Source organism: Tasmannia lanceolata, unplaced genomic scaffold (assembly GCF_043159265.1).
Source record: "Tasmannia lanceolata isolate RefF3 unplaced genomic scaffold, GAP_Taslan_0.1 ptg000019l, whole genome shotgun sequence".
Classification (NCBI taxonomy): domain Eukaryota; kingdom Viridiplantae; phylum Streptophyta; class Magnoliopsida; order Canellales; family Winteraceae; genus Tasmannia; species Tasmannia lanceolata.
In genome coordinates this window covers 22,460,344-22,485,958 of record NW_027518696.1, presented here as the reverse complement: position 1 = coordinate 22,485,958, position 25,615 = coordinate 22,460,344, and the positions used below count along the sequence as shown (strand labels likewise).

The following is a 25,615-nucleotide window of genomic DNA, read 5'->3' as shown; positions in this document are numbered from 1 at the left end:
CCTTAGGACTTGGATGTTTTCTTTTTCTTTGCCGATCCCCGGATCATGCATGCTTAGGTAGACGTCTTTTCGGGGATGCCCGTTCCCATTTCATATTATTTTCGCCCAAAATTCTTCAAAGTTAATAAAAAAATGGCATAAGAGACCGAGTGCGCTCAGGCAAGTAGGGTGCCTAACACCTTCCCTAGATAACACAAGATTTCTATGATTGGTCTCAGATTTGTGATCTCATGCTTTAACTCCCATTCGAACCCAAGAATTCGAAAAGAATCCATGATTTGGGTTTTTAAAACTGGTATTTAAATTTTGCATTTTGTGGCAAAATAAATTTTTTTTATGGGAAAAAAATTAAAAAAATTATATTTTGCCACAAAAATTATATTTTGTGGCAAAATATACTTGGTAGATGGCAAAACCAAATTTCAAGGGAAAAAGTTAACTATTGATGATAACTTCAAACAAAAACATCACTTTAAATTTCGTTTTTTAGTGGCAAAGCGTGATGGCAAAACTGAATTTCATGGAGAAAAGTTTTTTCAGAAAAAATATTTCCTGAGAAATAAACCCAATGACGACCGAAAGAAACATAGTTATTATATATTATGGATACACTGTTGGGAGAACTTTGGTGGACCATAAGGTTATGTAAAGTTCTTTGGTGGCTCCAGATTATTTAAAAACATATACATGTAAAGTTTATAACTGTAAATATTTTCTTACCTCTCTCTCTCTCTATATATATTTAAACTAAAAAAGAAGAGAGGGAGAGAGGCTCCATTTCCCCTCCCTCGCTAGAGGAAAGACATATGGCGAGTGTTAATATTAATTTGAGAAAAATGTCCAATGAAGAAGTTGAAATGTCTAAAACAAATGGCCATAAATTGTTTTTTAAAAAATGGCCATAATTCAATGAAGAAGTTGAAATGTCTGAAAAAAATGGCCATAATTTTTTTTAAAACTGGCCTATGCAGGTCTCGAACCTGCGACCTTCGCGTTATTAGCACGACGCTCTAACCAACTGAGCTAATAGGCCTTTGCTGCAATTGATTTCTAAACAATGATAATATATTTTCTAATAGTTTCTGTTTCATTGTAAAACATCAACTCCATGCTGAGCAAAAGTCTCATCTGCCTAACTGAAGACAAGTCAATTTTCAGTGGAAACGCCTCAAAAAGATCCCTTTGTTATTAGATGATGATCATAAAAACACTAACAAAAGCTATTTGATGTATAGTTAGGTTTTGTTGTGAAATTATATGGTGTCCCCAGTTCCCCACATTGCAGTACATAAGAAATTATATGATGAAAGGGCGTACAGACATGTAAAGATGGTACGCCCAAGACCCGCCCTTGGTATTTGATCCAACAGCAGATCCTCAAAAAGTGGGCTTCTGTTGGATCAAATATCAAGAATGGGATGGTATGTGTTTGTAAGCCATTTCATCATATAATTTCTCGCAGTACATAATGGGGGTACGCAACTAGCAACTAACCATAGCCGCTTAAAAAGTTTGTTAATCAAATATCAAGGGCAGGGTCGACGGTCCGCTCTCCCACCAGATAATAAGATGGAATGACGGAAAATGCACCGGCTCACAAAACCAGCCTCGATGAGGTTCTTAACCACGGAGAATGGGTCCCCGTTCTCAACAAGCCATTTCTTGCGGATGTTCGGGAATAAATCCTCTTGAGAGCTTTAATATGCCCAAATCAATAAAATCAAGCAATTTGAAAGCCCACTACCCATGGAAGATTCACTACAAAAAGTGTTGGGAAAAAATCAGATAAAAACATCAAATTTTACTTTGGGCGAAGTCCATATGGTACGTGGGCCACATTCCCAAACATGCCTCCACTTTTGGGTTTGGCCATTGCATGTAGAGATTTGCTGCCAGGGGGGTTGAACTCAGGACCTTTGGCTTTGATACCATATGAAACAACGTTACTCCAAAAGCTGAAGCTGACGAAGAAGGTGTTATTTAATCTTTCATACTTTAACATACCATATGAAACAACCAGTTACTCCAAAAGCTTAAGCTGACGAAGAAGGTGTTATTTAATCTTTCATACTTTAACACCTACCGCCTCTTTTCAACTGTGCCTACATGACATCGATATGGTGCACCATAATTTGGGGGTTCAATCATTGGCGTAAACCACATAAGTTCCTGCTGGAAGAAGAAGCATGGATCTGTCGCACATGTACATGTAAATGCCAAACATCGAATGCCGTAAAGATAGCTTCCTAGCAGTGATCTACCACATCTAGGCATCTAGCTCAAAAGAAATGGAAGGGTTTCTTGAGGTTAAAGAGAGGCGTAAAAACTTGTATTGCAGGAAATTCTCACGAATCTAAGGATCAGACTACAACACCTGATGATGGACGATAAAGTGAAAAAAGAAAAAAACGAGTTGGTCGCAAGAAACTTAGGTCGACCTTTAGTACCAAAGCCGACCGAAGTGAAGGAATACAGATAGCATTCACAGGACCAGTATCAACTTCACCAGAGCCATGGAAGCAGTTAGAAATCCTGCTATCATCACGTGGAAGAGCAGGTTCTCAACTTACTAAAAGGCCAGCATGCCTTGTGAAATGAGTTAATGTGTCAAGAAGTTTAACAGCAGTGACAGATTGTTGCAATTGAGGAGCCATGAAAAGTTCGAACAAGCACTGAAAATCCTAGGAAGGCTGAGCAAATCAAAAGTTATGATCCCTCTGGCATATGCTTTCTACAAGTATATCCACAAGGGAACTATCTTCGGTTTTCTTCACTATAGTTCAGGAGATGCTTTAGACAGGCCATGTTGCTATCATGGTTTTAAATTTCCACCGAAACCGACACGAAACGACTGAAATGTTTCTATTTCCATCCCTACCGAAATGCATTAACCAAAATCGTATGTGTAATAGTGGTACGCCATAGGCTGGAATGCCAACAGACGTCTATTATCTAATTCACCCGACCCGATAGTACCCATTTTGGGAACGTCCAGTGCCAAAGTCACTGAATGGGGAAGTCGCCAATCCCTAAGGCTGCTTTTTTAGGGGCATTGGCGTATCTTATTACGTATCTAATCGACTATCTTTCCTTTCTCCGCTATAGAAAGAAAGTATGGTCGCCTAGGGCCAGTCAGAAGTAAGGTCAATAGTCAAGCCTTATAGCTCCTCGTTCGTTACAACAAAAAAAAACCTCAAGAGCACGCTAGGGATCAGATACGGTGGCTTCTTCCTGTTCTGAACATGGGCAGCCGATAACCGATGATGTCAGGATGCATCACATAATTATATTTATATGAAGTGCATGCGAAATGTGGTGCATGTATTATGTATAAATATTTATATGAATTACATGTGAATATATACTAAATTATCAGACATGGGCGACACTGCATGTCAGTAGTTATTTGATATTTTCAAACTATTATAGATGGTTGTCTTTCTCAAGGATTCCAATGTTGGTTTTGGTGTCAATTTCAGACACCACCGAAATTGAAATATTTCGGTTTTGGTGGAAATTTCAGCCGAAATCATGTAAAACCTAGATAAATTTTCATTTTTTAAAAATTTCCACCGAAATACGTAAAATTTTGGTGGAAATCTCTAACATTTTGGTGGAAATTTTGTAAATAAGCGTGGAAAATGAAATTTCGGTGAAATCCTGTATTTTTCCGATTCAATGTACTTTCAGTTTCGGTTCAAACCAACACCGAAATATTTTGACCGAAATTTTGGATTTCGGCTGAAATAAAACTATGGTCTTGCTTATGTGATGGTTTCTAAGTGTGTATTTGTGTTTATTCTAGCATTTACTGAAGTTTCTTCTTTAAATACTATCATTTGCATTTTTTCCATATGATTATGTGGTTTTACAGAATTTCCAAGGAAACCGAAATGTTTCTGTTTATGTGACATCCGAAACTGAAATTTAAAACCTTGGTTGCTATACATTAGTGCTTGGAGTAAGTCAGAGTCTTTTCTCCATCGCTGCATTGACCCAGTTCTCCTTGACCTTCTACATAGGATTTCCTGATGCCTTGGAAGAAGCAATGGCCCTGATGAAAGTGGCAAGAAAACCCAGGTAGTATTGATTTAGGATATTACACTTGATGTGTCTTTGTAATGGCAATGCAGAAAAAAAAAAACATTCGCCCAAATTAAGGCTGAACAACTCTTAAGGTTCAGCTCAGCTCAACTCAACTCAATTAAGCCTTTGTCCCAAACTAGTTCGGGTTGGCTAAATGAATCCTTTACAAAATTTTCATGAAGAAGGTGAAAGAATATACCCGGCTCAAATTGACTAAGTCTAATCCTGACAATTGTTGGGTTTGCCTACAGGATCATTTTCTTCCATTCTCTCATATCCAAGGTCATGCTCTCTGTTATGCTCCTAGCCATCAAGTCTTTCCTCACTGTTTCTACCCAAGTTGTTTTCGGTCTGCCTCTACCTCTTTTTACTCCATCAACTTGGCATGAGTCACTTCTCACTGGAGCATCCAAAGGCCTACGTTGGATATGCCCAAACCATCTTAAGCGGTGCTCTCTCATCTTCTCCTCAATTGGTGCCACCCCCACCTTTTTAAGGATCTCTTCATTTTTAATTCTATCTAACCTTGTGTGCCGCACATCCATCTGAATAGCTCTTAAGGTTAACTAGTGAAAATGTTTATGAAACCAGAATGCATAGCCATCTCCCCTTTTAGACTTAACTAAGTCTAAATAGATAAACTGAGCATTTTTTTTCAATTAGTGAAAATGTTTATGAAACCAGAATGCATAGTCATCTCCCCTTTTAGACTTAACTAAGTCTAAATAGATGAGCATTTTTAATTTTTTTGATAGAAAGATAGACTGAGCATTAGTCAAGATTAAACAGTAAATTCACAAATAAAAATGGCAATGAAGAAGATAGTGTAAGGAAGTATTAGATAGTACAAGCTAAAGTGAGAAACTGTTTTCAGAAGCTTGCTTTTCTTTTCTAATTCTTCTCTTTTCTGTTTTTTCTATCTTCAAGGGATGGAAATGTCCTTATATAGAGGGATGTGTGTGGGAGAGAATGTAAGTGAGTGTGTGTGTGTGTGTGTGTGAGAGAGAGAGAGAGAGAGAGAGAGAGAGAGTAATGCAATCAAATGATCTAAAATTAGAAAAAGATAGAATTGAACTTAAATTCATAATGAACAAACTGAATTTACCTGAATGTATTGGATGAAATTGTATATAAAAAGAAAATATTTGGATATACAAATATGGGCATTTACATCAGCATATCGAAGAAAAAATAAATAAAAACAAAAAACAGCAAATAAAATATGGTGATAAGTTCCAATACTAGTCACAAGTTTCCAATTAAGTTTCTTGTCCTATAGTGCCTATAGTGAGAAACTCAATCTGATAGTTATTTGAGGCTTCCAAAAGCTTGAATGACTATGAGGAACTTGCTTGAGTAACATAAATGCTACACTGGTGGTGCAATATAACCTCATCTATCAATCGGAAACACCGCAATAAACAGGCGATACTTGCACAAGTATTCGTCGTGTACAAATACGACACCCAACAAAATCCATGGGGCTACCGTTTTGTACTACCAAAAGACAGCATTTCAAAGGTTCATAACAGTGCCACTTTACTGGAATCCAGGCCTCTAGACACCCAAATGAATTTATTTTCTTTCTTGAGCTATATCACATGTCACCCCTAAAGTGAATCTCCCACAAAATCCAGCTACACAGAATTTTACAAGATTTGTTGGGATGTATTCTGGAATAAATTACTGATCACCATCCCTTTCTCCACTAAATCCAGCAACACAAACAGCGATAAGACGATGGATTCACCATCCCTTTCTCCACTAAATCCAGCAACACAAACAGCGATAAGACGATGGATTAGTTGATCACTCTTCATCACTGTACTTTTTTCTCACTTACCACTACAACTCCATGAACCAATAATTCATTAACTGGGCCAGTGTTTTCAGAAGCAATTCACTGGTTATAGTTCTTGTCTTCTTAAGTAAATCTCTTCGGGAGATGGTATGTCTTCCTCGGTATGTTTCAGTAACTCCCCATTTCCACTACAAAGTCGGGCTGACAAGGATGGGGATAATGGTGCATAAACACCTGGGAAAGTATAGAAAATAGGAGAAAGATTTATAAGGTCGCAGCAAATTGTTAGCAGAACTAAAAAAGAAGAAAAAACCAAAAAGACATTCTGATTAGATAAAGGCGCGTGTAAAATAGTTGCACACACATAACTAGGGCAGGGCCACAGGAGTAGCTTTGAGGGGCAAAACTGAATTTTTAACACACCTCTCGAGGAACTTCTTTCATAGTCCTTCGTCACATGCAATAAAATGGTACCAGAGAGCACAACAATGAAACCGCAAATTTCAGAAACAACGCTTCCCACACTTTGGCCATCCCAGTCCTGCAATATGTGGCTATAATTAGTCAGAATTCACTAATACACATGCATTTACTTGCCAACATACATGGAATTCTAACTCCGTCTTGCGGAAAAAGGTGAGAAATAATATGAAAGTACTGACTAATGAGGGTTAGTGGGAATTAATGATAGTGTTTTGATGGTAATTAATGAGGGTGTTATTTGAAAAATAAGAGAATAGAGTCATGCTCCTTGAGAAATTACTCCTTGAGACAGACAAGAAACCTAGGTAATCAATATAAAAGATAGAAATTTGAATTAGCATCTCTATTTCCCCATTCATTTATACAAATTAAGATGGTAATCTAGTATGAAAAACCATAAGTGGCCACCTCCAACTTCAGGCTTGGCCTAAATTAACCCAAAAAAGGAAAACCCTGAAACTAGCTAGATACATAGAATGGCTTTTAGAAATGACTTCACATGCTAAAATCAACGAATTAATACCTTGAACATTATGACACTTGCAAGGATTGTAAGTGTAGTGAACATGACATAATATATAGGAGACACAATTGCAGTGTTAAAGGTGTCAAGAGCCTGAACATTGAACAAAACTTGGTTAGGCATATACCAGTAACAGAGAAACAAAGGAAATCTAAGATTTTCAACATTCATTTGTAATAATGAAACAATTGTACCATAATGGAAAATTGAAGCTTCAATTTCATGAGAAATAAGAAGACATCTAGAATGTATTATTAACAAAACAAATACACAAACACCAAACAGTATATAAAGAGAGACATTGCTCCCACAAACTAAAGGAAAAAGAGGTAACAGGCGCCAGTTTCATGTGAAAAAAAATCAACTGTTTATGTACAAATAATGGCAGATGTACACATACAAAGTAATCCAAGATGTCTAAGTTATGGTTTTTTTTTAATGGTAAAATGTCTAAGTTATGTAGGCAGACACTAGAGAACTTTTTATACATATTAACCTGCTAACGAAATTTGGTGAATCACCTTCAATCATGGATGGTTTTGGTTTCGGTCCCTCGGAAACTTTTTTTTTTTTTTTTTTTCAAATTTCAGTCATTTCGGCCGAAATTTAAAACAATGCCTTTAATATAGATCATGCTGAGGAAGATAGCGGGCAACCCTTAGAACCGTAAGTAGGGTACAGTGTAGCTGCCTACATTCAATGGGACTAGGATTGTCACAGTGGAAGTAAATGGGAGTAGGCATTAGAAGTAATTTTCATGACGAGAGCAGTCAGCATGTATAATTCTAGAGACATCCAAGTCCTAGATACGTCCCAGGAGAGTGGAGAAGAAATATGCTGAATATGCCAAGCAGAAGTCTAAGATCCCTCATCAAGAACCACAATATGCCAAAAACAAAATCTCGATTTTTTTTTTTTGATAGGTCAGCTGGGGTTGAACTTGAACCTATGACCTCATGGTTGAGGTAGAAAGCCTCAACCAATTGGGCTACAGGACCCAACGCTCCACCATTTTGAAAATTTAACAATCAAGGATCAAAATATATTGCATCAGCCAGAAGTTGGAGATTCCTCGTCAAGAAATAATTTCAAAGAAGGTATAATATCAGATTGCAAACAGTTTAAATGTATTGTTTTCACTCAAATATTTGGTGTGGTAATACGGTAATACCTAAGTTGAGATTTGTTACCCAAACCTTAATAGGATATGGCACAAGTCTCATATTATAATGAAATTTATACGTTAGGAGTGATTTTGGCTCTTCCTTTGAGAGAGGACGTTGAAGGAATTCAAATTGCTTTTACTGGTCTACAAGAAGTTTTCGTTTCTCCTTTGGGCAGTGAAGATTCAATAGCTTGGGCTTTCCACATTTCCTATCATTCTCAATTACAACATTTTATTTTAAGTTCATTATTCCTCACCAATCTCTACCTTACCCATCCATATGGGATCCTAACCCTTCTCCTAGACAATGGCTTTCCTACAGATGGAAATCGAAGGTGCATCTTAATTGGAAACCTATTAGAGAGCGCCAGAATTCTAAGATGACCATTGGAAATTGTGGTCATCCTTTCAAAGATCCGATGTCAATGCCCTTGCCATTCCAGGTTAGGATCTTTTCCTTTGGTTTATTTAATTTTTCCTTATCAATTGAGTTTCACCAGCATTGAAGTTTTTATAGCAATGATGTTGCAGAACTATGGGGAATGGGACATGGAGTAGTCTCTAAGAGATACTTACTGAATCAGGTTCTTATGAGAGGGAAGGAATTCTAGATTTTCTTTTGGGGCCTATGGTAGCCTTAAGGATTTAACATATCAACAATATCTTAATTCTTAGAAAGAGCCCTTAAATTGGAATGTTTTAACAGAATCTCTTTTAATGATGTTTTAAGGGGAATGCGCTTTAATGATTTAATACATGATTGGAATTGTATTTTTACAGATTATATGGTGCCTTGAATAAAGGTGGGTGAGTAGCAACCTCCTCCTGTTGGCTACTTCAATTCAAATTCATTGTTGATGGAGGCAGAGAATCTCTCACTGCCTATCAAAAACAAAATCTCTCATTGATAAAGAACTCATGTATGACCTTCAAACAAAACGAATAGGAAGCAACAGGAAGTTATGACAAGATAGTAACTGAAAGGACTCATTTTATGGAGGATCAAGAGCAACACAATATTTATTCTAATAATATCAATACTAGAAGTTGAAGTCTACGTTGCACTCTCACAAGGTCTCCTACATAGCAAGCCACACAAAATATCATGCATTGAGTAGATAAATTAATATTGCTGAATTTTATTTTCTTTTTGTTTAACATTAATGTTAGTATAAGGGTAGATTAGTCATTTCCCTTATATTTAACTTACAAGTGGTATTTTGTAAAATCTAAAAGTTGATAATAAATAAAGGGAAATGATATCAGCACAACCATGTTTTGATAGACCCATCTCGTCTTTTATTATTTAAAGAGCAGTATAAGGGTTACTACAGTTCCCAAAAAGCTCTTACGAACCAATTAAAAAGGAAAAGACAAGTTGCATTTGTGCAATTATTAAAGGATGGTTGAGTTGATGTCATTTCCCTAAATAAATATCAAGAAAAAAATTCATTAGGTATGTGTGCCTATTCTTTCCAAACCTTATGACTTTTCTCTTTTATTCTCTCCTCTTTTCTCCTCTTCTTATCTCCAATTCTCTTCTTCCTTCTTATTTTCATGACATGGTGTTAGACCACTGGTCCTCTGATCTACTAATTTTCTTACCCCATTCATCTTCTTCTTTTGCTTCTTAGATATAGATATTGGAAATCCTAGATCTATCCTGTGCTATTCGGACCACAAGATCTAGGGTTTTCTGCTTACCGTGCATCGAAACCTATGAGTTATTTTGTGTGTTTCTGTGTCCTCTTGTGAACTTGTTCCACTTTCGTGGGATCAAATCAATGAGGAACCATGATTGTGAATGCAACCAAGTGTGTGAAATTGTCCCATGATTAAGTGTGGATCTTCTAGTTGCCTATCAGATAACATAAGTAACTGTATCCTGATGTGTTAAACTCATGGTTATAAAAAATAAAATAAAATTGGTGCGATTTGTTGCTTGTGTGGGCTATATGCTTGCATACTTCCCCAACTGTATGATCAACTTTTGGCTTGGCTCGTGTGGATCTCTTGCTGCCTGTTCAGGTGAATAGGTTGATGCCTTGTTTGTGGATTTCAACGTGTGTTGTCATGCTTTTGTGATCTTCATATTGTTCTATTCATGTGAATCACTTTCCAGTGCCATTCTATTGGTTGCTACCTTGTTCGTAGAATTTAAGGTTCTGCTAGAGGACTTGTGCTATGCCCCACTAATATCTCCGATATTTTCAAAATATAGCGTTTTTATCGCGATATTTTGATAAAACGACAAAATCCCGAACTAATCACGAGAATTTAAAAATATAGCGATATTTTCATTTTTATCATAAAATATCCCGATAATATCGCGATATTATCCCGATATTTTTACGATATTTTTATTTTATATTTTTTTTCTTAAATTTAATATGTTTATAAATTTTTTAAATAATTTTAATTTTACCGTTTATTTCCCAATATAAACCCGAAAAAGTTAATAAAAATTAATATATCCTGAGATTTTCCCTTGCCGAGAAATTCCCGAGAACGACATTTGTGACATAGGACTTGCGTGATCTATGTGCTACCTTATGTGTGTAAATCAACTGTGTGCTTATTTAGAACTTACCATAATGATTGAAAATAAACCTGGTCTACCAACATTATGGATATGTCAGGGATGCGACTCATGTATATGTGAAATGAATTGGGCCAACTCCTTTGGACTAAATCTCTAAATGTACCCTCGAGTGCAAGAGGAAAATTGAAGTTTTCTACTAAGTCCCTATGAATACTATCGTAAATATGAAGATCATGACTTTGTCGTGAATACTATGAAACCATGAGCGCAAACGTGATTTTTTAGACACTGCAAAAGACAATTGGGACATGATCAAGAAGACATACTCATTTGATGAAAACATACCTCATGTTGACAAACTGTTTGATATAATTTGCGTGTTACAACAGGCGAATAAGGGCTTTAGTGAGTACTGCAGAACTTTGAGGGCTGTGTGGGAAGATATGAATGCATATCAGCCCTTTTTTTGAATGGTAAAATATCATTAAAAGGGGGTGGTAAAATATCATTAAAAGGGGGAAGACCGAGATGGTCCGCCCCAGAGAAACACAGAACTGATGGAGAATACAAGAAAAAAGAAGATACAAAGAGAGAAGTTCGTCAGCGGGGGCAAAATATCAAACATCTCTAAACTCGATCTTGCTACCCCGCCCCTTGCTAATTTGTCAGCTTCGCTATTAGCTGATCGCCTCACATCAGCCCTTGTCAAATGGATTAGAGTTGCTAAAGAGACAACAAGAAAAGTTTATTCCTTTTAAGTATCAACAATGAGTGTCACTCTGTCTACGGACAAATTTTAGCTAGTAATGAGCCTCCTACTCTAACTTAATTTCTAGACTACAATGTATTGGAATGCCATCGGCCTCCAATGATAGTATTTGTGATGGATCTTCGCTGACTACTGCGATAGGCAGAGGAGACTATGGCAGCGATTGTGGTACCTTTGGTAGAGGTAGTGGGGTCGTGATTCAGAGGGAGGTCATGATAGAGGTCTTAAGGTCAAACCTCTCCTCCATGGCGCTTGGTGTCACTGCTATCCAAAACATTTCCGTCGGTTCATATGATCTTCCACTCGTATTAACACGATCTACTAGGAATGCGAGTAGTTCAGGATCAGTTTCTCAGCAGGAACCTAACATCTCCTCAAAGTAAGTAACCTTTTTACTTATGGGTTTTTCAAGTCTATAAGCTACACATTTGATTCCTAATAAGTAGTGAATTACACCTTATTGCAGATAAATCTAAAGGTAAAGCTGTAGCGCATCCTCATCATGGGCTAGTTTATGAGTTTGATGATGATAGTGATGATGCGGGAAGCATCTCCTATGACTATGAGGATGATGTTTATATTAATGAAGAGGGCGTAGATTATTGTATTTGGTGGATTACATTGTGTATTTTTTATATAAGAATTTTGGGGAATGTAGTCAAGTACTAACCAGTATATAAACTTATTCATGACTTTGTATAATTTGTTGGTAAGTTGGTAATGGTAATTAGATACTTTATTTTGACAGTATATTGATTGTTGGATGATAATACTTTACTGGAAATGAAGCATACATTTGTCTATATTTTTTTAGTAAGTTTGTGATATTTTTAATTTTTTTTAAAAATAATTTAAAAATTCAGAAAATTCGTGAGGCTTACACCTCATGCCTCAAGAGGGAAAACACCTTGCCTTAGGCTTTCGCCACTAAAAACACTAACCAAAAGCTATATACTAAATCAATATTTCCCTCACACTATTAGATCTGTATAAGTAATGGCTAATATACTCTGACAAATATATAAGGAATCACATAATAATATTAAATATTCAAGCACAATTATAAATTAAAACAGTGATCTACTATGTGATGACGTTGCATGATAAATTATTCAGTGGTGTCCTCATTATTATTCTATGATTTAGCCGACATTTTGAATTTATTGCTGACATGTGCCGTGCTGTGTCCGACATGACACGTGTGTCCACACGTGTCGACACTCCTTTGGACACTTTTAAAAGTACCAGCAAAAAACCCCGTGCGATGCACGGGCCGACAAAGAACTGTACGGACCACATCACGGGTTTATCCAAACCGTCCATGTGATGGAACACAACATAAATAGGTTGTGCCCCAAAAATCATTTCCATAGGCTGATCCTAGCCCTCCAATCTATAGAGGTTTCCATAATATGTTGTTCCTCTTAAATCGGATGGTTGATCCCTATAGATTTTTTATTAAAAAAGCATAAAGGAGGGGGGTAGGATTGAAATTATTTGGCTTTAATGAGTGCCTTTGTTAAAAAGCATAAAGGAGGGGGTTAGATTGAAAATATGTGTGTTGAATGGGTGCCTTTGTTAAAAAAAGTCAAAAAGAGTGATGTGTAATTCTACAAAAAATTCTCTTATTTTCTCTTCTACTATATATATATACTAGTAAAAAACCCGTGCGATGCACGGGCCGACAAAGAACTGTACGGACCACGTCATAGGTTGATCCAAACCGTCCATGTGATGGAACACAACATAAATAGGTTGTGCCCCAAAAATCATTTCCATAGGCTGATTCTAGCCCTCCAATCTATAGATGTTTCCATAATTCCTCTTAAATCGGATGGTTAAGATCACCCTGTAGATTTTTTATTAAAAAACCATAAAGGAGGGGGGTAAGATTGAAATTATATGGCTTTAATGGGTGCCTTTGTTAAAAGCATAAAGGAGGGGTAGGATTGAAAATATGTGAGTTGAATGGGTGCATTTGTTAAAAAAAGTCAAAAAAAGTGATGTGTAATTCTCATATAATTTTCAAAAAAATCAAAAAATTCTCTTCTTTTCCTCCCAGCTTATAGTAGTAGATTGCTAGAAATGTTAGATTTAATGTGGGCGTGCGGACACGTTTTTGTACAGTGTCAAGTGTGAAATTCTATTTTATTATAGAATATTGTCTTTACCTCTTTTATTATAAACTATTCTTTTAACTATTCTTTAACTAATATTTGCTGGTATATCCCCTCCCCTAAACCTAACACCCTAAACAAACTCTTATTCTAACAATGTATTCATTGTATAGTATTGCTCTCCCTTTGTGGTTGTATATTGGAGATGGAAGAGAACTAGATTAAATTGATGAATGCTTTGTTATTTGATTATCTCATGTCTGTTTTAGATTATAGTTGATTAATTCTAAGATTTAGTAGTTTGTTAAATGAACACCATATTTATATTGTTACAAATTATGATAGTAATCAATCAATCTATCTATCTATCTATAATATGTACTAACCACGTAACTTTCCGTTTTGTCATTCAACTTTTCCAAGAAAAAAAATTTTGGTAAAAACTTTTCCCCTAGAAAGTAGGCTTTGAGGCTAATATAATTTTGATTTTTCTAGAACACCCTATAATACTATTGGCTGAACTCAAAAGCCACAGATTGGCAACACGTGAGTTCCAAATATAGAATTGAATGAACTAGAAAGGCACGGATTGCCAGCCTGGCTGTTCCTAAAAAGTCGAGAATTCTCATTCATAAAACACAAGATGCAGGATTACAGGGAAGCCTGGCTCTTAGCCCGGACGGGTGTGGCTCTTCGGCATAAGTCTCGGGTTTGCTCCCTGGAGACGTGTGATCGAATCCCACCAGGGCTTACCCGATGCGCGTGGTTTACGGGCTATTGCGCGCATCCGTAGGGAATAGTCCTACTTCCAAAGGGGGTGGGGACACCCTACGTCACCAAAAAAAAAAGGGAAGCTTGGCTCTTCACTAAATAAGACAACTTCATTGGCTGATTTCAAGAAGCGTGGATTGCCAACTTGGGTAACTCTACACCGTCAGATCATCCATAAGCAACAAATCACCAACACCCTGCCAAATATACTCCCCTCCACCAACTTTCAAAATAAAAAAACTCCATTCTACCCAAAACCATCTCCATTTCTCTCTTTCTGCTGGGTTTTCTTCATTTTAACAATGATCATGGAGAGTGGAAAGACGGTTATGCCGATTGGAAGAAGGAAAGAAAGTGTCCAAGTGGATGATAGCCGGCCTCCAATTTCTGGTTGCCAGAGTCATCCGCTTCTTCAAGAAAGGTCGATAACTCGATATGCTCAGAGAAATGGAGCACCAGATTATCTCTTTGCTGTTATGGAATATCTGGGTGCAGTGGTACGCACAGTTCTTTAAGAAAACCCATTTTCAAAAGTTGGGAACTGTTGTTTATTTAACCATTTACTTAATATTTTTAGGTGCCGGAGCTAGCCAGGAATGCTGCGAGAGATAACAATAAGAACCGGATAGTTCCTTGCAAGTGCAACTGGTGATCCGAAACGACGAGGAGTGGGGTAAATTGTTGAGTGGAGCTACCATTGCTGTAGGGGGCGTTTTGCCCAATATCCTCATGGCTTTGTTGCCCAAGAAGTCTGAGAATACCTCCGAACCTATATCTCGCCAAGAATCTTGAATAATACTAACCGTGTTTCTTTCCTTCCTACATTCGTTTTCCTCCCATGGAAATTTTATTGAAAAAACTTTTCCAATGGAAGAATTTTGATGGAATTTGTGTGGTAGATTTTTTTATACATCTCATTAATATCATAAGTAGGGCCCTATAATTTTACAACTCATGATTTGATAGGGTGTTGCCCACAATTTTACACCTATACTACGCATGAGTAAGGCCCCCCTTTTTACAACTAATGTTTTGATGAGGTAATAGCCATCATTTTACACGTCATGTTTTGTTGGGATGGGGATCAACATTTACACCATTTTTATGCACTGGGGCCACCATCTCCATCCAAAAGAAGCAAAGGATGGGGCCCACTTTTTACAACTCATGTATAGACGAGGTGGGAGTGGGACCATCATTTTACACCTTTTACATGTTTTGATGGGGTAAGAGCCACCATTTTATACCACATGCTTTGCTGGGGTTTGGCATACCATTTTTCACCTCATATGGTAGGGTCACTATCTCTGCCCAATCCATGCAAAAGGGGTCGGCTCACATTTTACACCTCATGTTTAGATGGGGTGGGGCCATCATTTTACACCCATGAGTTAGGTGCACCATCTCCACCCAAAGCCATCCACAGGGTGGGGAAAATCAGTTTACGAATAATGGGTGGGCCCCATCATCTCTAACCAAACCCATACGTAGGTTGGGGCCCATCCTTTTACAAATGTTTTTATTGGGCAGGTCCTACCATCCACAGGGTGGGGAAAATCAGTTTACGAATAATGGGTGGGTCCAATCATCTCTAACCAAACCCATGCGTAGGTTGGGGCCCATCCTTTTACAAATGTTTTTATTGGGCAGGTCCCACCATCTCCACCTAAACCCATGCATTGGGTGGGGCCCATCATTTTACACAAGGTCTCACAGGGTGTGTCATACTATCTCCACGCAAACCCAATCACTTTTTTTTTTGGGGGGGGGGGGGGCAGGAAATGCTAGTAATTTTATATGTATGTACGTGTCACCATTTCTAGATCTTTAGATGTTGCCATGTCAAACAAACCAGTATCCGTGTTGAAACTCGGCACGCAAATCCCTATCCACAAATTATATACTTTCTATTTTAGCTGTGTCCACGTTTCTGATTTTGGGGGTTTGTAGTGTCGACACACGACACTCATGTCCATGTCCACAAATCATAGCTATTACGTATAATAATGGATAGTATAACATATTTTGAGTACTAATTAACTCATCCAAGTCAAAACTTTCATGTTGAGGCCAAATCACAAGTAAAACTCGATATGGTCCCACAGAGTCATGAGCTGAATCTAGGTTTCCAATCATGGCTACAAAGTATGAACTACCTCAACAACTGTTTTACCGAATCAAACAAATGCAAGCTAAGGCTTCAAGATGTGTAATGTATACAAAAAGGCAACCAGAGTCCAACCAAGATGTAGGGAAACATGAATGTTAATTTTAGAAGCGAAGAAAATGCTTGTATAATTTTAAATCGAGAAAATGCAAACTTAGAAGAACAACGTTCCGCATAGTAATGCATGCAAGTTTCATGAGGGAGCAAGTAAATGTCGTTCAAGGCATGGTAAAAATGTTTAACTGACTCTACAATTTTACAATGTCTATATCATTCTAAGCATAATTCACTAGAAGGGAAAACAATAATACTTCACTGACCTTGTTAAGATAATTCATTTGTGTGATGACACATGTAAGAACTACCAACATAAAAAACCACGTCTCAGGATAGATTAACTGATTTATACCCTCAAAAGTTAGCTTCAAGGAAATTCCCAGAGCTTTAACACTCATTACCTGCATGTTAATGAACTACTTTAAGTATAAAAGTATAGACCTATATTGCATGAGAGATTTAGTTCTTTAAGTCCCAATAGAAAGGTAAAGAAATGGTAGAATGAAAAGTGCCAGTAAATCAAAAAGGTTACCGAGAGTGAACCCATCAAAGAACAAATGCCCGTGAAAACCAAGACATTTGTGTGCCCATATTGTGGAGCGAAATGAAAGATTAGCACGAAAACCAACACGGTTACTGATGCCACATAAAGCAAAAAAGCTGAAAGACAATGAAGGAAATCAGTGTGGGTCCTCGTAAAAATCAATAATAAAGGAGGCAAAAAGTGTTGAAGATTCATCACCAACCCAACCGAATGAAGTCACTTGAGACCTGGTCTTTAGGAAGTTGGTGGAATAAATGCTATTGTTTAGGGCAGTTACTAGTGGCTATTGCTTAGGAGTTTGTTGCTTTAGTGGCTATTGCTTAGGAGTTTGTTGCTTCCATTTAGGAAATTAGTTTAATTTCAAATCTATAAATGTAAGCCTTGTACTCTGTTTTTAATCTATCAAATAACATTCAGCAATTTCGTTTTTACATGGTATCAAAGCCAGGTTCAGTTTTTTTTTTTTTTGCTGAATAGAGTGTATTTGATCCAAGTTTCTCATCAACTATGGAGTTTGCTAATTCTGTTGGTGGGATTGAGAAATTGTCTCACACCAACTACAATGACTGGAAGTCTTGCTTGGAGTCCTATCTTCAGGGGCAAGATCTGTGAGAGGTAGTAAATGGAGCTGAGACTACTCAACCAAGTGCTGATTCTGAGGCAATCAGAAAGTGGAAAATCAAGTCTGGAAAAGCCTTGTTCGTGCTCAAGGCTACTACACAGAAGGATCTGCTTGATCACATCCGTGATGCAAAGTCTCCTAAAGAGGCATGGGATGCTTTTGGCACTTTGTTTTCGAAAAAGAATGGAGCTCGACTGCAAATGCTGGAGAATGAAATCGGATCAATTACCCAAGGTACTATGTCTATCTCAGAGTACTTTATGAAGGTTAAAATGATTTGTCGGGAGATTTCTCAACTCGATGAGGAATCAAAAATCTCGGAGGCTAGGCAACGACGGATCATTATCCGTGGATTGAAGCAAGAGTATAGTGGTTTCATAACTGCTATTCAAGGATGGCCTGTTCAGCCAACTCTGCTTGAGCTAGAAAGTCTTCTAGCAAATCAAGAGAGCTTGACTAAGCAAATGGCAGGTCTATCCTTCAAAGACAATGAAGAAGCTCTTTTTGCTGGACGAGGGAATAAGACAAGCAACAAGATTAAGCAAAGTCAAGGAAGTTTCCAAACAGGGGAAGATTCCAACTTCAAAACCAGGCCAACCTGCTACAACTGTGGTATAATTGGTCATATTGCCAGAAATTGTCGCTCACCTTGCTGCAATTGTGGTAAAACCGGTCATCTTACTAGAGATTGTCGCTCACCAAAGAAGAAAGCTGCGGAAAGTAATGTTGCTGTTTCACCAAAGAAGAAAGTTGAGGAAGGTAATGCTGCTATTTCTAACAATAACAGTGAAGATGAATGGGGAGCATTTATCTCCATTGTCGAAGATCAGGAAATTGTGTACAGGTTTAAAGATGAGGAACGGAAGGAATTCGTGCTTCCTGAACATCAACATAATGTTGTTTTCACGGCGCCTGATGAAGAGGTTACTACCAGCTTGGCGGAAGCATGGAGGACAAAAAAAAAAAACCAGTATATTCTAAGGAATGGATCATTGATTCAGGCTGCTCCAATCACATGACAGGTGATGAAAGCAAATTTTTGAGCAAAACTGACTACAAAGGAAAAAGAGTTGTGATGACTGCAAACAATGCCAAGCTTTCCATAGCACACGTGGGCAATGCAACCTGCAAATCAACATCAGATCTAGAAGATCTTGTGTTCCAGGATGTATATCATGTCCCGGAGATGAAGAAAAACCTGCTATCAGTGTCTCAATTAACCAAATCAGGAGGGTATGTTGTATTTGGACCCGATGATGTGAAGGTATATAATAATGTGTAGATTTCTGGTAATCCTTATATGCAGGGAAGAAGATCTGAATCTGTTTATGTTATGACGGCACAAGAGGCTTATGTTGACAAAGCAGGGAAGCACGAAACGATTGATTTATGGCATGCAAGACTCGCTCACGTTGGCTTCACCAAGCTGAAGGTTATGATGCAAAGAAGACTGGTACGAGGACTTCCCCAACTAGAAGTACGATCTGACATAGTATGTGCAGGTTGCCAATATGGTAAAGCACATCAATTGCCTTATGCTAAATCAAAGTTTCAAGCAAAAGTTCCATTGGAGCTAATACATTCAGACGTGTTTGGAAAGGGCAAAACAACTTCTTTGGGGGGTAAGAAATATATGGTAACATTTATCGATGATTTTTCTAGATATGTGTGGGTTTATTTCATTAAGGAGAAATCTGAAATGTTTGGAAAGTTTGTAGAGTTTCGTAATGAAGTAGAAGCTAGCCTCAAGCATGAAATAAAATGTTTAAGGACAGACAATGGTGGTGAGTACTCATCCATTGAGTTCTCAACATATCTTCAAAAGCATGGAATCTCAAGGCAATTCACTTGTCCTGATACACCCCAACAGAATGGGGTTGCTGAAAGAAAGAATCGACATTTGGCCGAGGCAGCAAGGAGTATGATGCATGCCAAAAATGTTCCAAAAAGATTTTGGGCAGAATGCATGAGAAGTGCCACGTACATCACAAATCGGTTACCTCAACCAAAACTTGATTTTATGTCACCATTTGAAAAACTATTCAATCATAAACCAAGTCTAAATCATTTTCGAGTTTTTGGGTCTGTTTGCTATGTTTTTGTACCTGATCATCTCCGTAGTAAATTTGACAAGAAAGCCATCAGATGTGTATTTACAGGTTATGATTCTGAAAGAAAGGGCTGGAGATGCATTAATCCTAACACAGGACGAGCACATGTATCAAGGAATGTGGTGTTCGATGAATCATCTTCATGGTGGTCAGTCAATCATGACTTTGTACCAGAAAATAAGCAACTCGAAATGAAAAAATTTGCTCAGTCAGAACCTGTATCCATTCACGAAGGTACCAGCAGTCATGACGAAGAAGAGGAGGCGATCATATCATCCCAACCAAGTGGCTCTCAAAATGATACTCTTGATGATGGAGTTGCTCATAATGATGAAGAAGACAATGAAGGCAACAACGGTGAAGGACCACGAAGGTCCAAACGTGTGTCTAAGCCAAACCCGAGGTATGCAAATCTGAATATAGTTGCAGCATTCACAGCGGCAACAAAAGACAAGGAACCAACCTCGTTTGAAGAAGCACAAGACAACAACAATTGGAGTAAAGCAATGGTGGAAGAAATCGTGGCCCTAAAACAGAATGAGACATGGGATCTTGTACCAAGACCATCTGGGGTGAAACCCATTTCATGCAAATGGGTTTATAAAATTAAGACCAAGGCCAATGGTGATTTAGAAAGATACAAGGCACGACTTGTAGCTCGAGGTTTCTCCCAGCAGTACGGATGTGACTATGAGGAGACTTTTAGTCCGATGGCTAAAATCACAACAGTCCGAGTTCTTATTGCTCTTGCTTCGTGTTTAAAATGGAAACTATGGCAAATGGATGTAAAAAATGCTTTTTTACATGGTGAAGTTGATCGGGAGATCTTCATGGAGCAGCCCAAAGGATTTGAGAGCACAACATACCCACAGTATGTATGTAAGCTGCGAAAAGCGCTCTACGGATTGAAACAAGCTCCAAGAGCTTGGTTTGGAAAAATTGCAGAATTTCTTCAAGCTATTGGCTACTTGATGACTGCTGTAGATTCCAGCTTATTTGTAAAACTCACAAATGGGCATGTTTCTGTCATTCTGATATATGTTGATGATTTAATTATAACAGGTAATGATGAAGAAGAAATCGACAGGGTCCAGGTTAATCTTGGAGTACGATTCCACATGAAGAAGCTGGGAGTACTACATCATTTCCTTGGGCTTGAGCTTGAGCAAAATGAGAAAGGAATATTTCTCTGTCAACAAAAGTATGCAAAGGATTTACTTAGTCGGTTTGGGATGTCTGGGAGCAACATTAGTACTACGCCGATGGAAGTCAATGCTAAACTTCACACAGATGATGAGGAAGACATCAAAGATCCAACAAGGTATAAGCAGCTGATTGGAAGCTTATTATACTTAACATTAACTAGACCTGATATTGCTCAAGCAGTTAGTGTAGTAAGCAGGTTCATGCAAGCTCCAAAGAAGTCTCATCTTGAAGCTGCTCGACGAATACTGAAGTACATACAAGGTACCATTGACTTTGGTATAATGTACAAAAGAGGAGGAGACTGCAATATCAAGGGATACTGTGATGCCGATTATGCAGGGGACCAATCTACTAGAAGATCTACGACCGGTTATTTGTTTAACCTTGGATCTGGAGCAATCTCATGGAGTAGCAAAAGACAACCAACTGTGTCTCTATTGACCACGGAAGCAGAGTATCGAGCCGCAGCAATGACAGCACAAGAAAGCACATGGTTAGCAAGGCTACTTGAAGAACTTCATCAGTCTGTGGACTATATAGTCAGCTTATATTGTGACAGCGAAAGCGCAATTAAGCTTGCAGAAAATCCTGTGTTCCATGCTAGGACAAAACATATTGAGGTGCAACATCATTTCATTAGAGAGAAAGTTTTAAAGGGAGAAATCAAATTGGTACCCATTCGAACAGATGATCAAGTAGCTGATATACTCACTAAAGCACTCTGCTATCCCAAATTTTCAAGATTCAGAGGCCTATTGGGAGTGACAGATAGAAGGTTGGCGCTGAGGGGAAGTGTTGAAGATTCATCACCAACCCAACCGAATGAAGTCACTTGAGACCTGGTCTTTAGGAAGTTAGTGGAATAAATGCTATTGTTTAGGGCAGTTACTAGTGGCTATTGCTTAGGAGTTTGTTGCTTTAGTGGCTATTGCTTAGGAGTTTGTTGCTTCCATTTAGGAAATTAGTTTAATTTCAAATCTATAAATGTAAGCCTTGTACTCTGTTTTTAATCTATCAAATAACATTCAGCAATTTCGTTTTTACAAAAAGATAATACAAATATGCAAAGAAAAAGAAAATTTCACAACCTGGTTGAGTAGCCATACTCCATATTTCTTGAACAGAAGTGATCGAGCTTTCTTGCGGGGCATGGATGACAATTACAATAGAACCAGCGATGCACATCACACATCCCAAAATCCCTAATTTATGCAACCTCTCTTTCAAAATAAAGTGAGCCAAAACAGCACTACTCCATATCATCCGGGCCATCACATATAATCGCCACAAGTTGGTGTTAGGACCTCAAATATAAAATATTAAGCAACCAAAAAAAGAAAAATATAATAGTACTTACCTAACAATAATACTTAATGCACCAAGAGGTGTAACAAGAACTGCTGGGGCAAATGCATATGCTACAAAATTGGCGACCTCCCCCACAATCACTAAAATGGATGCAATATAAGAAGAGACAGAGAAGATTATAATCCATACGTACCCAACCATGTAAATTACAGTTGGTCTATGACTAATACCAAACTATAACAATGATAAAGAGGAGCACAAGATTACATAGCAACATTTTCTCCTTGTCAGCTAAGGCCTGTTTGTTTTGGATTTTGAGAACCTATTTTGCGTTCAAAACTGATTATTGGGGTCAAATTTAAACTTAATTATGAGTCCAATAATCAGTTTTGCACTCACAATAGGTTCTCAAAATCCAAAACAAACGGGGCCTAAGTCTGCAGACCTAGAATTAGAACTGGCAGAGTCCTCTTCAGATCACTGGAATTACCAAACTACTCTAGAACTAACAGCTGTGAATCATATCCACATACTAAAATACATAACTACAAGAACCCATCTTTCTTCAAAATCAAACAAGATAAAAAGAAATTCAATTTCCAAAGACTGAAAAAACTATGTCCCAAAGCCAGCAAGCCATGTACAATAATCAATAAACTAAAATTTGTAAGGATTGAAGAATATAAATACAAAATCAATAAAAAAATTATTAACTTAAAAAACTTGAGAAATACAAATAATGATAGGTATGAAATCTCCACAACCTAAAACCTTGAAAATGCAAAAAAATCCATAGAGAAAGAAAAAAGATGTTTCCCCTAAAAATACTAAGAAGATTACCATAAATATAAGGCCATTTCAAAAAAAAAAGAAAAAAAAAAGAAACTTACTGGTAATCATGCCAGTCCACCAGAGAGGCTCCAAAAGATAGGAATACCCACCAACTCCTGCAAAACTCAAGGGAAAAAATCAAATAAAGAAAAATATTAACCCATATCAGACAAACAGAAATGAAAGGGAAAGAATTTAGAAAATCACAAAACCCTAAAAAGAAACAACATTCTGATAAAAAATGAACGAAACAAAATTACCCATTTCAGAAAAATCAAAGCCCATCAAAGAAAAAAAAAAACCCATTTCAAAGAGCACAAAACCCAACAAAAAAACAAATAGTCTTCGCCCAAAACCAATCCTAGGAATCAAAATGAAAGAAACCCACTTCAGAAAATAAGAAACAGAGTAAAGTTTAATAAGGGATCAAACCAAAACAAAAACCAACCTGCCCTGATTCCAGAAGAAGCTGCCCGTCTCAAACCCTTCTTTTTAATGATGAAGCTAGCTCCTATAAACCCACTTGAGAGAATAGCGAGAATGAAACCCTTTAGGTTGTCTGCAGAGAAAGAATCCATTTCGATCTCAGCTCTTATTTTCTTCTCTTCATTGATATTTAACACCCTTCGAATCATATCTTTCTTTTCCCGAATTGTTGATTGAAATGTATTGGTTGGTGCAAACTGGCAGGCAGATCTTGTAGGATGTGGAGTTGTTTTTCTGGCATTTGATGATTGTTTTTGGTAGGTTATTTTCTAATTTTTGTACTATTTTATTATATTTCGACTTTTTATTACTTTTTCCTCTCTCTTTTTTGCATTGCGACATTTTGTCCTGTTGGGCGGCTTAGCATCGGCAGTGACAAAAGCATGAATTTTTTTTTAATGAGGAATGCTATATTCACAGGCGCCCTTGCAAAATAAGGGGCGGGTCCGTTTGGTTGCCGGAATTTTTTTGGTTCTTGGGATTTCTGTGGAACAAAAAACTCCCTGGGAGATTGGTAGAAAAAAAAAAACTCCCAGGAAGTATCCCGGTAAAATAAAATTCCCATATTTGGTTGACCGGACTATGGTGGGAAAAAAAATGCTTTGTTTCGTTGCTTGAACTGTTGAGAAGAAAAAAATTCTTCTGCAAGCTTATTTTTTATTCCTGGGATTATTTTGGTTCCTGGGAGTTTTTTTTTTTTTTTTTTTTTTTTTTTTTTTTTTTTTTTCAGGGTAGGGTTTCGTGCGTGGGTTATTTTGGTTCCTGGGATTATTTTGGGCCCAGCAACCAAACGTGCGTTTCCTACAGACATTCCACAAAAGTCCCAAGAACCAAAAAAATTCCGGCAACCAAACGTTGCATTTTTTTGTGCCATCTTTAATAGTCTTTGACCAATGGGGGCGTCCTTTGCCCCTTATTTTGCAAGGGCGCATGTGAATCTAGCATTCGTCTTTTTTAAATACTTATCAAAGCCCATGTATTGGTGCAAATTACCCAATAACGTACATAACCAATACGCCAAAAGCTCTAGAGCTGATGGAACTCATTAGGCTAACCGTTTAAACCTGTCCCATACCAAGTTGGGTCCCACCCGGTTCCATACCTAGAAGACCCCACCTTAATAGGGCTGGGTTCAACCCGATTTTGGCTTGGGTTGGGTTGGGTTGGTATTTTCTCGGGTTACGTTGGGTTAGGTTATGGTTGCGAAAAACCAAGATGATTTAATTTCAAGTTGGGTTGGGTTGGGGTTGAGGCCTTGGGCAACTCCACCTGACCCTGCGCTCTAATTTTAGGGCAATTTTTTTTTTTTTTTTTCCCTTTGGTTTTTGTTGTAGGCCAACTGGAACCCAACTGGACTCAACCCGTCATGATTTAGAGAATGTGTCACATGGGTCAGGTTAGGGTTGAGGGAATACTACTTCAGGTAGGGCTAGGGTTAGCCTAAACCCAACCCAACCCAACCCGAGTTGCACCCCTAGACCAAGACCATGTTCATAGCCTCATAATGTTTTACAAGATCAACGATCTTGATATCACATGGGACCCAAATTTGCTTTGACTGTTGATGGTATAACATTTCGCATAGTAGATTGAAAATGACGCTGAGAGCACGTATGGCTGCCATGAATATATTTTCATGATAAATCAGCTTCTGCATGTGGTGAGGGAGGCTTGATGAGGGATTTGTTTTCCTGGATACGAGAGGGAGGGACTCTGAGGAGAGGGCAAAAAAAGCTTGAAAATTCAGGAAAGAAAAAACTCCACTCATGTGATCAACTTTTTCTTGATTTTTTAGCCACTTACTCACCCTAAATTCATTCATGCCCTCTCAAATCCCTCCTTCTCCCACCTGCCATACTTCTTTCACACCACTTGGAAGCACTGATTTATCATGAAAAACAAAAATCCTGGCAGCCAGACATGGCCTAAGCGTAACACATTTATCTTACATATTTTTAATAGGTTGAATAGTACTCAAAGACATGCATTTGGATTGCAGGCACTGGAATCAGTGAGAAATAGAATT

The 25,615-nt window shown here is 37.8% G+C and overlaps 1 protein-coding gene and 1 non-coding gene across 2 annotated transcripts; both read right to left on the bottom strand.

Annotated features, from left to right (window-relative positions):
- Window positions 1-959: 959 nt before the first annotated feature.
- On the bottom strand, window positions 960-1,033 carry TRNAI-AAU (transfer RNA isoleucine (anticodon AAU)). Its single transcript has one exon. It is a non-coding gene; the product is annotated as a tRNA-Ile (tRNA).
- A 4,096-nt stretch (window positions 1,034-5,129) lies between these two features.
- On the bottom strand, window positions 5,130-23,921 carry LOC143852517 (putative magnesium transporter NIPA6). The gene is made up of 9 exons (XM_077361916.1): window positions 23,552-23,921; window positions 23,163-23,219; window positions 22,322-22,412; window positions 22,053-22,213; window positions 17,014-17,141; window positions 16,745-16,882; window positions 6,894-6,986; window positions 6,311-6,428; window positions 5,130-6,121 (listed from the first exon to the last, which is right to left on the bottom strand). Exons 1-9 carry the CDS (start codon window positions 23,736-23,738, stop codon window positions 5,994-5,996), a joined length of 1,101 nt encoding a protein of 366 aa, XP_077218031.1. The 5' UTR covers window positions 23,739-23,921; the 3' UTR covers window positions 5,130-5,993.
- Window positions 23,922-25,615: the final 1,694 nt, after the last annotated feature.